General features: G+C 37.9%; 1 protein-coding gene and 1 pseudogene across 1 annotated transcript; both read left to right on the forward strand.

Annotated features, from left to right (window-relative positions):
• LOC120129608 lies at window positions 1-5,739 on the forward strand (annotated as a pseudogene).
• Window positions 5,740-6,823: 1,084 nt separating this feature from the next.
• LOC120129609 (phenylalanine ammonia-lyase-like) lies at window positions 6,824-9,287 on the forward strand. Its single transcript, XM_039147077.1, has 2 exons — window positions 6,824-7,318; window positions 7,423-9,287. The coding sequence occupies exons 1-2, from the start codon at window positions 6,906-6,908 to the stop codon at window positions 9,170-9,172; spliced, it is 2,163 nt and encodes a 720-aa protein (XP_039003008.1). The 5' UTR covers window positions 6,824-6,905; the 3' UTR covers window positions 9,173-9,287.
• Window positions 9,288-17,363: the final 8,076 nt, after the last annotated feature.

A 17,363-nucleotide genomic window follows, 5' to 3' on the forward strand; every position in this document is an offset into this window, starting at 1 on the left:
CCAAATGATTCTGAAGAGGTTATTTAGAAGCTTCACTGCACTGTAACTTGCATATTATCTGAATTTATAGTTAACAACATGGAAGCTGAGAGAGGGGATGATAACCACCAACAAGGTGTCCTACATCGGATGCTTCCTGCTGTTTTACCTGTTCTTCTAATATCAGTAGGATATGTTGACCCTGGAAAGTGGGTTGCAACTGTTGAAGGAGGTGCACGGTTTGGTTTTGATCTGGTAGTCCCCATGCTTCTTTTTAATTGTGCTGCCATTTTGTGTCAATACCTTTCAGCTCGAATTGGTGTAGTGACTGGACGAGATCTTGCTCAGGTACCACAAAACATTAGGAATTATTCTGTATTTCTATTTATAGGACAGTTTCTTGGACAACCTTTTTTGTCTTTCCCCATATACTTACAGAAGTATGTAAAATGTAACAAAATGATTTAGTTGAACTTCCAAATGTAAGTTGTTTACTTATTTTTCCAAATTCATGCTTATTAATCTTTAAGTAAGTGATTATATCAGGTATCGTATTTGCAGAGGTGTTTTTGTATTTGTGGATATTGCTCTTTCTCTTTTCATCATACTTATTTATTCCTTAATTTTTGGTGATGATAGATTTGCAGCTACGAGTACAACAAGTCGACTCGTATATTCTTAGGAGTTCAAGCAGAGCTTTCTGTGGTTGTGTTGGACCTTACCATGGTAGCTTCCTTTTCCAAATTATGATGCAACTTAGGCAGATGTAATTTTTTATTCGCAGAATATATGGTGATATTTGTTTCATTCTAACATCAAATGTCTATATTTTCCCAGGTATTGGGTGTAGCACATGGGATTAATATTCTCTTTGGAATGGATCTGTCTACTGGTGTTTTTCTAGCTGCTCTTGATGCTCTTCTATTCCCAGTGTTTGCCACCTTCTTAGTATGCTAAACTGCTTTGTTTTGTTATTGCACAATCTCTTTCTTGCAACATAATAACAGCCTAAACAATTTTCAATATTTAGGATCACCGCAGGGCAAGTTTCCTATGCATCTATGCAGTGGGTTTCATATTGCTTTCTTATGTTTTTGAAGTGCTCCTCAATCAACCCGAAATTTCTATTTCCATGACTGGGATACCAACAAAGTTGAGCGGGGAGAGTGCATTTGCCATGATGAGTCTTCTTGGAGCTAGCATAATGCCTCATAATTTTTATCTACATTCTTCTATTGTTCAGGTATATTTGGTTGGACTGTGTATATGTGTATGCATTTGATTCTTGTGTACGGGTCTTATATTTCAATTACCTTGGACTGAAGAATCCCTTATTCTCTTGAATTTATTGTTAAGGTATATTTGGTAGGACTGTGTATATATGTATGCATATGATTCTTGTGTACGGGTCTTATATGTCAATTACCATGGATTGAGAATTTGACATTTTCTTTGACAATACTTGGATTTAGAACGCTACTCAGAATCTTTTCACTTGGATGATGTCCTTGTACATTCACCCCAAATTGAGTTAATTTCATATAGATTTTCCTGTTCGAGTGGAATTTTTATTGTTACGACATCGTTCTGAAATATAGGGTAGCCTGATATTTATTGCCTCGTGCTTTAATTTTGGAGCTCATACCATTTTCAAACTATGGGACAGACAAATGGTGCACCTAATCTATTTTATGCGTGCAATATCATTTAGTTCTGTTTTATGGTTCTTTGATGTTATTCTTTCTCAACTTTCTCAAAATTTGTTCTCATGTCCACAGGAGCATCTGGGACCACAGAATATTTCTAAGAGGACCTTATGCCACAACCATCTTTTTTCCATCTTGTGCGGTTTTGGTGGAATTTATCTAGTAAATTTTGTGCTGATGAATTCAGCTGCAAATGTATTCTACAGTGCAGGCCTTGCCTTGGTTACGTTTTATGATGCAATGTCACTAATGGAACAGGTTTTTATTCCTTTACTTTTTCTGATAAACTATTGTTTATGATGGCTTTTAAGAGTCATGTGCAAATATTTCTCGACAATTCAATTTATGTGTGGATACTAATAAATTCCTCTTGAAATGAATCAAACAGTTATTTAGGAATGGTATACTGCCCCTAGTCTTTTTGCTGGTTATGTTCTTATCTAATCAACTCACTGCATCAACCTGGAATCTTGGTGGGCAAGTTGTCTTGCACGATTTCCTTGGGCTTGAAATACCGGGTTGGCTTCAATGCGCAACAATCAGAATTGTAGCAATGGTTCCAGCTCTTTATTGTGTGTGGACTTCTGGACCTGAGGGGGTATACCAGATATTTATCTTTGCTCAGGTTATGGTAGCCCTTTTGTTGCCGTCTTCAGTGATCCCCTTGTTTCGAGTTGCCTCATCGAGACCCATTATGGGTGTCTATAAGATTTCTCCAATTGTGGAGTTCCTTTCACTGATAACATTCATGGGAATGCTAGGTTTAAAGATAATTTTTGTGGTAGAAATGATATTCGGGAGTAGTGACTGGGCTGGTAATTTGAGATATAATGCCGGGATTAGCATGCCTACTTCTTTTGTTGTTCTTCTGGCTACTGCTTGTGCGTCATTTTCTTTGATGCTTTGGTTAGCAGCTACTCCTCTTAAATCTGCCAGTTCCAAATGTAAAACTCAGACGTTGAAATGGGATTTGAACAGAACTGTTTCTGAGATGGCTATAGAGAGAGAGGAGAATGAGTTAAGTGAAACTCAATATCGTGGAGAGGGACCTGCCCATATGCCTGAAAGATCAGCAGCACCAGAAAAGTCCATTGAAAGTTTTTCAGATTTATCTTTTCGACATTATAATCTGGATTTGCCTGAAACGATCATGGAGTCTGAACAGGACATACGTTTGACAACTGTTAATGAGAGTTCTAATGGTGTGTATCCTAGCCACTGAAGTGATAACTCTGAGGAACCAGCATCCGTAACTGAGTCGGCTTCCACTCGAGTTGATGAGGTGGCGGACGAGGTACCAGACACGAAGACTCTGAAGATCGAATCAATGAAGCCTCTGGAGAAAACAGTGAGTATTAAGGGAGATCTGCAGATTGAAAAAGATGACGATGGATATTCTTGCGAGCCTGAAGAGTTGTCCAAACCACCGTCTGGAAGCATTTCCTCTTTGACACCAGATGGCCCTCCTTCATTCAGGAGCCTCAGCGGGAAAAGTGATGATGGTGGGAATGGAACTGGAAGTCTATCCAGATTAGCAGGATTAGGCCGTGCTGCAAGGCGTCAATTAGTTGCCATTCTTGATGAATTTTGGGGCCAATTGTATGATTTTCAAGGGCAACCTACTCAAGAAGCCAAGGTGAAGAAACTAGATGTGTTATTAGCTGTTGATTCAAAACCATTAAAAGTGGATACTGAATGGAATGAGTATGGTGGGTGTCTCCCTTTGGTCAGCGGAAGAGGATCTGATGCGCTCAATTGTTCAAGTCTGTATGACTTTCTGAAGCAACTGAAGATGCAAAATAGTATTGATTTATCATATGTATATTCAGGAGGATCTTCATCATTATGGTCAAACCACACACAACTGTTAGATGCTTGTGATCAAAATTCTAACCATAATGTTGATTCTGGTGAAAGGAGGTATTCCAGTTTGCGTAATGTTGATTCTGGTGAAAGGAGGTACTCTAGTTTGCGTAATGTTGATTCTGATGAAAGGAGGTACTCTAGTTTGTGTAATGTTGATTCTAATGAATGGAGGTATTCCAGTTTGCGTGCTGCGTCATCTGCTGCTGCACGGGATTATCAACCAGCTACAGTGCATGGATATCAGATTGCATCTTACCTTAATCGAATTGGTAAGGATAGAAGCACCAATTGCGTGAATGATCAGATGGAATTACCTGCATCAGAACTTCCTGCCATGGGTCCTACAAATTATAGAGGCCCCTTGGCTTTTGCACCGAGACAAAAATCCCAGAATGGGGTAGCTCCTGCTCAGCCTCCGGGATTTGAGAATGTTACAGTTTCTAGAGGTAGTGCATTAAAATCTGAAAGGACTTATCATCATGACTCTAGCTTCTTTGGGATAAATGATAATTCTGGTATATCAGTTAATACAAAGAAGTATCATAGCTTACCGGACATATCTGGGCTTTCTGTTCCTCATCGGGTGTCTGAGAGGAGTGGTAAGTGGGACAGTTCCATTGGATATGGGCCATCCATCGGTCAGAAAAAATATGGAACACCTATGTATTTGAATGCTGGATCGAGGCCATTTTTCCTTGATGAGCCTTCTCATTTAACTGGTCACAGAGATGCTTTGCCTTTACAGTTGAGCTCAGGTTCTGGCACTGGATCCCTTTGGACTAGACAGCCTTTTGAGCAGTTTGGTGTAGCTGAAAAAAGATGCACTGCTGGGAATGAAGCATTTGGAAGTGGGTTTAACTCAGTAACTCTGGATACTGCTTCTGGTGTGGATTTAGAGTCCAAACTTCTTCTATCTTTCCGCCACTGTATAGTCAGGCTGTTGAAACTAGATGGGTCTGACTGGTTATTTAGGCAAAATGATGGAGCTGATGAGGACTTAATTGATCGTGTAGCAGCAAGGGAGAGTTTTCTTTATGACGCTGAAGCTAGAGAGATGAACCATGTTGTTCAGGCGCATGAACCTCAACACTTACCTTCTGAAAATAGGTATGGTTCCACATCAAAGAATGACGAGGCAAAATTTGCCAACTTTTCAATTTCATCAGTACCTCATTGCGGGGAGGGCTGTATATGGAAGGCGGACTTGATAATAAGCTTTGGAGTATGGTGCATTCACCGTATTCTTGATCTTTCACTGATGGAAAGCCGACCAGAATTGTGGGGAAAATATACTTTCGTGCTTAATCGGCTCCAGGTACATTTTTTCTATTTGTTTCCTATCTATTGCATAAGTTGTTGATTGTGATCGTTGTTCCTCTAGCAGTTGAGTATTATGGAGTGGGTGTTGTCCTCGGTATTGTGTCGATTAGTTTCATTAGTTTGCCGTGTTTTGCACTTGTTGGACAAGATTACTCAAACTTTGCAAAGACTTAATAGATTTGGTTTGGTTTTTCTGAATTCTTTCACCATTCTTTTCTTCAATTAGCGGCAACTCCTTTCATTGAATGGCATTATAAAAATATTTTCCTGTGTTGTTAATCTATTTCCTTTTGGTTTGTATGTATATTATGTAGTTGCAAAAATGCTTGCAAGTGTGGTTTCAGAGGTGGGCCGGGCCTATGCCTGCTGAAAGCTTATTTTTGGATTTTGTTTGTTTGAGCTGAAGACTGATATTTTTTGCTGGTTTCTCCTTATTTTGATGAAAATAATGCCGATTACTCCTCGTTAACAGGGTGTGATAGACCTTGCGTTTTAAAAAAAAAAAGCCTCGAAACCCAATGCCGCCGTGCTTATGCCTTCAAATCCCACAGGAATATCAGCAGAGGTTTAGCCCTCCTGTTTCAAATGGAATGTTGCCTCCAGCTGCAAAACCTGGAAACGGTATGTGTACAAATGCTGCCATGCTCTTGGATATAATTAAGGATGTCGAGACTGCTATATCATGCCGGAAGGGTCGAGCGGGTACTGCTGCCGGTGATGTAGCTTTCCCAAAGGGAAAAGAGAACTTGACATCTGTCCTTAAACGCTACAAGCGCCGATTATCCAACAAACCATCCGGCACAATCGAGGGATCTGGATCACGCAATGTTCCAACATCAGCTCCAATGTAACTTTCCCTCCATGGTTTCACAGTTGTCAAGCCGTTTGATTTTCAAAGGCAGCTCACTTTCTCACAGAACTGTCAATAACCAACTCCCTACTTCCCTCCTCTCTGTCGTGTGTATTAAAAAGCCATCGCTGCAGTGTATGTGATATATACATTAGGATAAAAAGCTTCTTGGATATGTTGTAATTGAAGCAGAAAGAATGAAGGAAAATGGGGTTCGAAGAAAGGTGGGAAATTGATCTTACAGAAAATGTCATTTTTAGTTGCTAAACTTGGACTGTCATCTCTCTTGGCTTAATCTGCAGAATTATGTAGCTTACATTTTGCATTATTATGCTTTGAACTAGTTTGGATCATAGTGAAGTTTGTGGGTGAAATTTGGATCCTCAGCGGACAAAATTGAATAAATGAAGTGTGCCATAGGCTAAAAAAGCAGAGCTTTGAGCTCATTTCTGTTCATTTTTTTGCTGAAGACAGTTTCTCTATTAATTTGTTAACCATATAAGAAAAACAAGAAAACATTGCAAATGACTAGGGGGATAAAGATTAAACAAATTGATTTTTCACTGTGAATAGTTGAAATCTTGTACATGGGTTTAATGTTTGAACTAGTTTAAGTTTACATGATTATGACTAAAGTCATTTTAGAATTTTAATAGCAAATTGTTAGATGTTATCATTGAGCATATAAAAATAGTTTTTCCTTTTAATTGAAAAACGTTTAAAATTCGTTTTTATAAAAAAAAATGCATCATTTTGCAGACTAAAGACGTCAGAATTTGGTAAAAAGAAAAAGAAAAAGTAGTGATACTATGCAGGGTTGTTGAAATGATTTGGTGGGAGAGAAAAAAGCTCGTAATCATGCACTCTTCTACGTTTCGTCCTCATTTCGCACCAACCACCACAACCACTTGCGCCACCGCCACTTTCACCGGTCAAAGTTTTGACCTTTCTCTCTCAACCATCCACCCTTGGATCATTTCTTGATCAATGGCTTCTCTTCAATCTCAACAAACCCCGTTGCTCACCTACCATTCACTGTTCATTCCCTTCGATCTTATTTAAACCGCCCTTTTCCTTTTCTCTCTCCAGGAAGGAAACCAAACCCAAACAAACTGAATCTCCCTTCCATTTCCTCTCTCTCAACTTATAATTATATCCAAAACCAAAAGACCTCGCCTTTTAACATGGAGACCATCGCTCAGAAGGATCAACGAAGCAGCTCTTTGGAGAGTCTTTGCACTACTAGTACGACCAAGGGTGGTTCTGTGGACCCTTTGAACTGGGGTGTTGCAGCCGAGTCACTCAAGGGGAGCCATTTGGATGAAGTGAAACGTATGGTCTCTGAGTATAGGAAGCCGTTGGTGAAGCTCGGTGGTGAGACCTTGACGATTTCTCAAGTTGCAGCCATTGCTACACGTGACTTGGGCGTCAAGGTTGAGCTTTCGGAGGATGCGAGGGCTGGTGTTAAGGCCAGTGCTGATTGGGTGCTTGATGGCATGAACAAAGGCACTGACAGCTATGGTGTTACTACTGGCTTTGGCGCTACTTCTCATCGAAGAACTAATCAAGGAGCCGCCCTTCAAAAAGAGCTCATTAGGTAACTCTTTATTCATGCATGTAAATATTATATTTCCATCAGAAAAAGAATAAATTAACATTATTTATTTACATGTGTAAATTGAATGTGTTTTGTTGGTTCAGGTTCTTAAATGCTGGGATATTTGGCAATGCAACCGAGTCATGCCATACACTTCCTCACTCAGCAACTCGAGCAGCCATGCTAGTCAGGATCAACACCCTACTCCAGGGATACTCTGGGATCAGGTTCGAAATTCTGGAGGCAATCACCAAGCTTCTCAACCACAACATCACCCCGTGTTTGCCGCTTCGAGGCACCATTACTGCATCTGGTGATCTTGTCCCTCTTTCCTACATAGCTGGATTGCTCACTGGCAGGCCTAATTCCAAAGCTGTTGGACCCAATGGGGAACCCCTCGATGCCCAGGAAGCCTTTCGTCTAGCCAGCATCGATTCCGGGTTCTTTGTGTTGCAGCCTAAAGAAGGCCTTGCTCTAGTCAATGGCACTGCAGTTGGTTCAGGCTTGGCTTCCATGGTTCTGTTTGAAGCAAACATATTGGCTGTTCTTTCAGAAATTTTATCTGCAATTTTTGCTGAAGTCATGAATGGTAAACCAGAGTTCACCGACCACCTCACACATAAATTGAAGCACCATCCAGGACAAATAGAGGCCGCTGCTATAATGGAACACATACTTGAGGGAAGCTCTTATGTTAAAGCGGCTAAGAAGCTGCATGAAATGGACCCTTTGCAGAAACCGAAACAAGATCGATATGCTCTGAGGACCTCTCCACAGTGGCTCGGTCCACAGATTGAAGTGATCAGATTTGCAACCAAATCAATCGAAAGAGAGATTAACTCCGTCAATGATAACCCTTTGATCGATGTCTCAAGGAACAAGGCATTACATGGTGGCAACTTCCAGGGTACCCCAATTGGTGTCTCAATGGACAATGCTCGTTTGGCTATTGCAGCTATCGGAAAACTTATGTTCGCCCAACTCTCTGAACTCGTTAATGATTTCTACAATAATGGTCTGCCATCAAACCTCTCTGGTGGTAGGAACCCTAGTCTGGATTATGGTTTCAAAGGTGCTGAAATTGCAATGGCGTCCTATTGTTCTGAGCTCCAATACTTAGCTAATCCAGTCACCAACCATGTTCAAAGTGCAGAGCAGCACAATCAAGATGTGAACTCCTTGGGATTAATCTCATCAAGGAAAACCGCCGAAGCTGTCGATATCTTGAAGCTAATGTCATCTACATTCTTGGTGGCACTTTGCCAATCTATTGATTTGAGGCATTTAGAAGAGAATTTGAGGAACACGGTGAAGAACACCGTGAGCCAGATAGCTAAGAAAACGCTCACTACCGGTCCCAATGGTGAACTTCATCCGTCAAGGTTCTGCGAAAAGGAATTACTCAAAGCTGTGGAACGTGAATATGTTTTCACCTATGTCGATGACCCTTGCAGTGCTACCTATCCATTGATGCAAAAGCTGAGGCAAGTTCTTGTTGAGCATGCATTGGCAAACGGTGAGAATGAGAAGAATACAAGTACTTCAATCTTCCAAAAGATTGCAGCTTTCGAAGAAGAATTAAAGGCTGTTTTGCCAAAGGAGGTTGAAAGTGCAAGGGTGTCAGTTGAGAATGGAAATGCAACAATTCCTAACCGGATCAAGGATTGCAGATCGTATCCGTTGTACGAATACGTGAGGGAGGAGCTCGGAACCGGGCTGCTAACCGGAGAGAATGTCAAGTCACCTGGGGAGGAGTTTGACAAGGTGTTCACTGCTATATGCCAAGGGAAGATCATTGATCCAATGCTGGAATGTCTCAAGAAATGGAACGGTGCCCCTCTTCCAATCTGCTAATTTGCTTTCGTTTCAATTTTTTTCTTTGGTTTTCACTTATTGTTGCTTGAATTTTCTTATAAAAGAAAGTAAATAATACGAATGTGTATGAAATGTATGTTCATTGTTTATTTCATTGGCAAAGTGTGAATGAAATATAATCTTTCTGCTCCTATGATCTTACTGGAACTCTTAAACCTAATATTTAGTATGAAATCGAGAATAGAGTACCCTTGGTTGAACCTCGGACTAAAATGAAATGAAACCTAAAAGTTAGGTATGATTTTGAAAATTTTTGAAAGTTTAGATACTAAATGAGTTGTTAACCCTTTTTTTATCAACGCATTATTGCTCGTCCGCTACACCACAAGTAGGTAAGTGAGCTTCCTTCAACTTGTTTTGTTTGCTTACTTGCCACGTCTCAAAATCTGGATTGTTACTTTCATCTAATTATTATCAAATGTTTAATTTACTCAAATTTGAAATTTAGGGATTAAATTGAGCAATGTTAATAAATTAGGGGTAAAATTAGAAATTTAGAGGAGTGTAGGGTGGTTTATCGATCCTTTTGAAGGTTTAAATGTTTATTAGCTAATCCTAATAAAATTGGGGATTAAAAATGAATGAGTTACGAAATATAGCTTATATAAAAAGTTGGTTGCTCGATCTGCAAACCTTAGATTGCTTTAGAGTTTTTCCACCAATTACCCCATTTAGGGCTTATATAATAAATATAGGGTAAACTATAACATCGACCAGCTAACTATTGACTCTTTTTATTTTGATAATCATTTTTAAAATCTTATCAATCTGGTCATCCAACTATTTAAATAAATTTAGTCAAGCCACTTACCATTAACATTTAACGGAAGTACTGACGTGTCGGTTAATAAAATTAATCTAATTACACATTTAATCCTTATTACTTACACATTCGATCAAATTGCTCATAATTTTAAATTAATTTAATATATTTAATCCTCCAATCATGTGATGACACGTGTCAGTGGTGACATTTCGTGACACGTGTCACGGCATGATTAGAGAACTTTTAAAATTATTTTTGATATTTTAATTAAATAATATTTCTACCAATTAGGTGGTGACATGTATTATGTCACCACCACCTGTGTTTGAAATTGACAAAGGGAAAAATAAAAATAAATACAAAATGTAATTCTAGCAACACCTCAACCACTAGGAAAACTCCATATTTGTTAACTTCGAAATGATTTATATATTATGTATTGGATTATGGCATAAAATATAAAATAAAACTGTATCGATAGGATTTGAACTTTGACCTCCAACTTAGAATTGTTGCACCTTAATCACCAGGGAAAATTACATATTTGAAAAACAGTTTATAACAACTTTTATATAATATCTTTTAATGACATGTATATATTAAGTAAATGAATTTAAAATTTATATATTTTTAAATTAAATCATTTTTATATATTTTTATAATTATTTTTAAATAATTATAAATTTAAATAAAATGTGAAATAATTTTTAAAATATTTTTAAATATAAAAATTTAATATTTGAATTATAAATTTGTTTTGCGATTTAAATTGTGTTCGTTATTTTAGATTAGTTAAATAAAATTTTAATTTTTAAGATATAATTAATATATAATGATTAAAAAATAATTATGAATAATGGAAGTAAAATAATTTAATTTAAAGAATAAAAATTCTAAACTTGATTTTATTTTTAATTGATATTAAATATATAAATAAGAGTGTAAGTGTTTTTTAAAATATTTAATTATCTTGGTAGTTAAAGTGCATCTGTTTCAAGTTAAAATTTCATGTTCAAATCCATCAATAATTTTTTATTTTCATTTTTTCTATAATAATATAAAACATTATGCATAAAACATTTTAAATTCAAGTAACAAATATGGATTCGACCTTCTGGTTGAGGCATTGTAAGAATTGTGTCTTGTCCTGGGTCTAATTCTCCCCGGCTCTAGTTTTGATTTGTTTCATTTTTCCGTTGAATATGTGGTGAGATAGGCCATCATTTGATTGACAGAAATATTATTTAATTAAAATATTAATAATAAAATTGCCACCAATTTGATAGAATAAATAAGTAATAAGGACTAAATGTGTGATTAGATTAATTTTTTAAACTATTACGTCAGCACTTTTTTCAAATGTTGACGGCAAGTGACTTTCTTTAAATGTTGACTACAAGTTACTTGATTGAATGCATTTAAATAACTAGATGACATAATTGACTAAATTTCAAAAATATTGGTCAAAATGAAAAGGGACAATAGTTAGATGATCAATGATATAGTTTACCCTAATATATATGACCTTTCTAGGGTTGTAAACGAGTCGAGTCGAGTTCGAGTATTGATGAGCTCGATTTGAAAAGTTCAAGTTGAGCTCGACTCGAGTCGAAAGCTCACGGACTTAAAATTATCATTTCGATTCGAACTCGAAATCAAAAATTGAAACTTGACTTGAGTTTGAAAAAAATTAAACTCAAAATATTCTCAGACTTAATTCGATTGAAACTCAAACTCGAGCTCGTACTTAAACCTTAAGTATATGAAAAATCTTATATTGTAAGAGAAACATATAAATGTTAATATTATTAATAATTTAATTTTAAAAATAAAAAAGTTAATATATTAATTTTTCGACTTGTTTGCGAAGTTTTAGAATCAGGTATCAAGTAGCTTGTTTTGGCTCGTTAATAACTCAAATCAAGTTTGAACTTAAATCGACTCCATTCGATTCTAGTCTTGACTGAGCTTTGACCAAGTCAAACTCAAATAGTTTTCGATTTGTCTCATCTTATGTGCATTTTTTTTGTCCTGTTAGAGTTTTCTTAACTTATGCAAACCCTAGTAGCAACTTTTTTACATTATCCTAAAATGAAATAGAGCATTCAATTGATCTCCACATCAAAATTAGAGCTAAACATTCGATCGAATTAATTCGAAATAAATTAAAAAAGTTTGAGTTATCCGAATTCAGTGAAGGATACTCTATTCTCAATTTCATTCCAAATATTACGATTAAAGAGTTTCAATGAGAATTTAGGGGTAGGAAGAATATATTTCATGCACACTTGTATTTCGAAGATATAGTGTAACCCCCTAGACCCGGCCTATGCGTTTCGACTAAGTCTAGTGGATCACATTATGATTCTTAAAAACATTTTCTGAAACCGTTATTCAATCAATGTAAAATCACATTATAAATGTCATGAAATAAATTATACCATCAAAACCCAACTTGTAAATATAATACCAATAAGTAATAAATTAATTTAAAACAGATCTTCAAAATCAAAATCACAATAAACCGAACAGTAATAGCAAAAGTGTCATCATCCTAAAATACGATACTTTAAAATAAGGTCAATGTCACCAAAATAAAGTCAACTAGCAAGATAAAACATTACAATCAGATATACTTCAAGAGATATATTGATCCTCCAAGTGCTCGAACCGATGTATCTAACCAACAATATCTGAAAGGGGGAAAAACATTTTCGAAAGGTGAGCTAGGCTCAGTGTGTCCCAATATTACCTTAAAATCACAATAGGTACATTAAACAAATCATAGTCCAGTAAATCTCATAAATTTATAAAAGAGTTTAACTTTTGAAAATCATAGTTTAAACTCTTTTCTTGTACACCATCAGTAATTTCCAAAACTATTTTCCATATAGCTTACTCTAAGCACACAACAAAAAGAAAGCCAACCTAAGGATAAGCTTTAGAGTTTGTATCCTTAAGCCCGTAAGTCCAAGTCCATATAGCTTACCCTAAGCACACAGCAAGGGAAGCCAACCTAATGTATCTTGGGGCCCCAAGAGTCACATTAGGCTCATTCTGTTTATTAGCTTGATCAGAGCTATACTATTGTAATTCAATCCAAAAGTTCAATTGCACCGTGACACAAATTCCATAAATCATCACATTAAATTGGTGCATCAATAAAACAGTAACCAAAGAACTCAGTGTACCTCATATTAAAACAAATAAAACAGTTCAGTAATAATTAGGGAACACACCTCGATAATAGGTTCAAATAGTATATCTACTGATTGTTGGTTTCACCACGCTCTGCTACAGTTTTCGAACCTATTTTATAATAACACTATATTACTTATGGGTAACATAAATAAATCTCTAAAATCATAAAATTTACAGGTCTTACGGGTGAATACTGGCACACGTGGTTTAATTGATCTAGAAGAGTTGGGTCGAGCTGTCGAACGATTCGGAGAGTCTCTTGTACCTTCAAATAATAATAATTTATCATCCCCAAATCTTACTTAATTGTCCAAAGCTAAATTCTTAAGTATATAAGCATTTTCAGGGTTTGACTATCAATTTGGAGGATTTCGGGTTTGAATTTGGCCAAACGGATTACGGAATCGGAATCAGGACGTCGAAAAACATAAAGTATGTCTTTTCGAAAATTTAAATTCTTGGTCAAAGTCAAAGTCAATCACTTTGACCGTCGATTTGGAGGCCTTCGGGTTCGAATTTGGTGAAACGGACTTCGGAAACGGATTCGGGACGTCGAAAACTATCAGAATAGGTATACTCGAAAAATATTTACGGTCATTTAAGGGTCGGTCAAAGCCATTTAAGGTTCTGGTCAAAGCAAGTCAACGGTCAACGGTCGGGTCGGGTCGGGTCAACGGTCGGGTCGGGTCGATTTTAAATTGGCAAAAACTTTGACTGCTTCACCTCCTCACGCGCCGCCGTCGACGGAGACCAATGTTGACACCGGCTGACTCGAAACGGTACAAGGAACACGATGGTGCATGAGGTGTCGTAAACAGAACAACGATCGGCGATGAATTTGAGATTTTCCTGGCGATCGAGCTAAATAAAACGTCGAGACTTTGACTGGAAATTCCCGACGTTTGGCAGTGTTTCGCTTCAATTAATTTGAAGGGTTTGTTCCTCGCTCGATGATGAACACAACGGTGGTTTCAAAACGACGATCGGAATTTGGACGGCGTCGGAATCGAGGTTGGAAACTGGTGTAGGGGAAAGGGAATTTCTGAATTGGTTTTCTGTGTTTTCACGCAGAAACCAATTCATTTCCTTTAAAAGAAAAACCTGCCGACACTCAAAGGTATAACTCAGGGCTTGGTCATTGAATTTTCTTCAACTTCTAAAATGGACTTCAAATTTTCAAAACTTTCAATTTAGTCCTCATAATTTACCAATTTTCACAATTAACCTCCAATTTCAATTTAATATTATTCTAAATTTTTCCGGGTTGTTACAATTCTCCCCCTCTACCAGAAATTTCATCCTCGAAATTTACCTTATGAAAATAGATGAGGAAATTGAGCCTCCATTGACTCCAATGTCTCCCAAGTAGCTTTTGAGGGGCCTCGATTACTCCACTGAACCTTGACCATTGGAATACGCCTATTCCGAAGAACTCGTTCATCTCTCTCTAAGATCTGAATGGGCTCCTCCTCATATGGCAAATCAGGTCTCAGCTCTACATCCTCAACCTGAATGATGTGATCTGGATCTGGATGATATCGCCTCAACATTGATACATGGAAGACATCATGAATACGACTGAGCTCAGAAGGCAACTCAAGCTGATATGCTACAGGTCCTACCCTCTTCAAGATACTAAATGGTCCAATAAATCTTGGACTCAATTTACCCTTACACCTGAATCTCAATACTTTCTTCCAGAGTGAAACTTTTAAAAAGACCTGATCACCAACCTCAAATTGTATATCTTTCCTTCTCTGATCTGCATAAGACTTCTGCCTATCAAATGCCTCTTTGAGACGGTCACGGATCAATCTGACTGTGTCCTCCGTCTCACGCACTAACTCAGGTCCCAACGTCTTCCTATCACGCAACTCAGTCCAACAGATCGGAGTACGACATTTACGCCCATAGAGTGCTTCGTAAGGTGACATACGAATGCTGGTCTGATAACTGTTATTGTAAGCAAATTCAGCCAAAGGCAAAAAGTTCTCCCATCTACCATGAAAATCGATTACGCAACCCCGCAACATATCCTCCAGTATCTAAATCACTCTCTCAGATTGACCATCAGTTTGTGGATAAAAGGATGTACTATAATCCAATCTTGTTCCCAAAGCCGTATGTAACGCCTTCCAAAATCTCGAAGTAAATCTCGGATCTCGATCAGAAATAATAAACACTAGAACACCATGTAATCGGACAATCTCTGAAATATAAAATCTCACCAGCTTGTCCAAAGTATAATTTACCCGCACAGGAATGAAGTAAGCTGACTTTGTAAGTCTGTCAACAATCACCCAAACTGAATCTTTTTTCGAAGGAGTCATAGGTAAACCAATAACAAAATCCATAGTAATACGCTCCCATTTCCATTCCGGAATCTTGATAGGTTGTAACAAACCTGATGGATGTTGATGTTCTGCCTTAACTTGCTGACAAGTCAAACACCTAGCCACAAAATTCGAGATGTCATTCTTCATGCCGACTTAATGATACCTCTCTCTCAAATTCCGATACATCTTATCTCCACCAGGGTGCATAGCATATGGACTACTATGAGCCTCAATAAGGATAGTCTGCCTCAACTCAGCATCATCCGGCACACAATACCGACCTTTAAAGCATAAAACTTCATCCCGATCAATTGCGTAATCTGAATTTATCCCCTGCTCTACTTATTAAAAGATGGGAAACAAGGAGCTATCAAGGGGCTGCTTAGCCTTGATCTCGTCAACCAAGGTCGGCTTAACTTGCAATTCTGCTAACAGAGTGACATCGTCATATAAATTCATCCTGGCCATTAAAGATTTCAACTCTGTTACCGCCTTTCGACTCAAAGCATCCGCTACAATGTTAGCTTTACCAGGGTGATAATCAATCACGCAATCATAATCCTTTAAAAGCTCTAACCAGCGTCGCTGTCTCAAATTAAGCTCCTTTTGGGTCAGAAGATACTTTAAGCTCTTATGATCCGTGAAAATGTAACACTTCTCTCCATAAAGATAGTGTCTCCAAATCTTCAAGGCAAAAATTACTGCTGCCAACTCCAAATCGTGAGTAGGATAATTACACTCATGCGGTCGCAGCTGACGGGATGCATAAGCCACCACCTTACTTTCCTGCATTAGAACACAGTCGAGTCCTGAGTGTGACGCATCACTATACACTGTAAAATCCTTCCCGGACTCTGGTTGAATCAATACTGGTGCTTGAGTCAATACCGCCTTTAATTTCTCAAAGCTCTCATGTTGTGCCTCACCCCAGTCAAACGGCACATTCTTCCTTAACAACTTTGTCAAAGGAGAAGCAATGATCGAAAAGCCCTCAAAAAAACGTCGATAATAACCAGCCAAGCCCAAGAAACTACGAATCTCAGAGATATTCTTGGGTCGTTTCCAATTCATAATAGCTTCAATCTTGCTTGGATCGACTTGAATACCTCGCCCTGAAATAATATGCCCCAGAAACGACACTTCTTGAAGCCAAAACTCACACTTGCTTAGTTTGGCATAAAGACGATGTTCTCTCAAAGTTCGCAGAACGATCTTCAAATGCTCGTCATGCTCTGCCTCAGTACGAGAATAGATCAGAATATCATCAATGAAGATCACCACAAATTGATCCAAATATGGTCGGAACACCCGATTCATCAAATCCATGAAAGCTGCAGGAGCGTTCGTCAAACCAAAAGGCATCACTAAGAATTCATAATGACCATATCTAGTGCGAATGGCCATCTTTGCAACATCAGATCCTTTAACTTTCAATTGATAATACCCCGAACGAAAATCAATCTTAGAGAATACTGTAGCTCCTCGCAATTGATCAAATAAGTCATCAATCCTGGGTAGTGGATATTTATTCTTGACCGTCATCTTGTTCAATTTTCGATAGTCAATACATAATCTTAGCGACCCATCCTTATTTTTCACGAACAGAACTGGACCTCCCCAGGGTGAGGTACTATGTCGGATAAATCCTCGATCGAATAATTCTTGCAATTGGACCTTCAACTCCTTAAGTTCTTTTGGAGCCATGCGATAAGGTGCCATAGAAATAGGTGCAGATCCCGGATAAGTCTCAATCTCGGACTCTACCTCTCTATCAGGAGGTAACCCAGGCAACTCCTCCGGAAAAACATCAGGAAACTTGCTAACTGTACGAATCTCCTCGATCGTGGACAATGCACCTTTGGTGTTC

This window comes from Hibiscus syriacus, unplaced genomic scaffold, assembly GCF_006381635.1.
Source record: "Hibiscus syriacus cultivar Baekdansim isolate YM2019G1 unplaced genomic scaffold, ASM638163v2 tig00110503_pilon, whole genome shotgun sequence".
NCBI lineage: Eukaryota > Viridiplantae > Streptophyta > Magnoliopsida > Malvales > Malvaceae > Hibiscus > Hibiscus syriacus.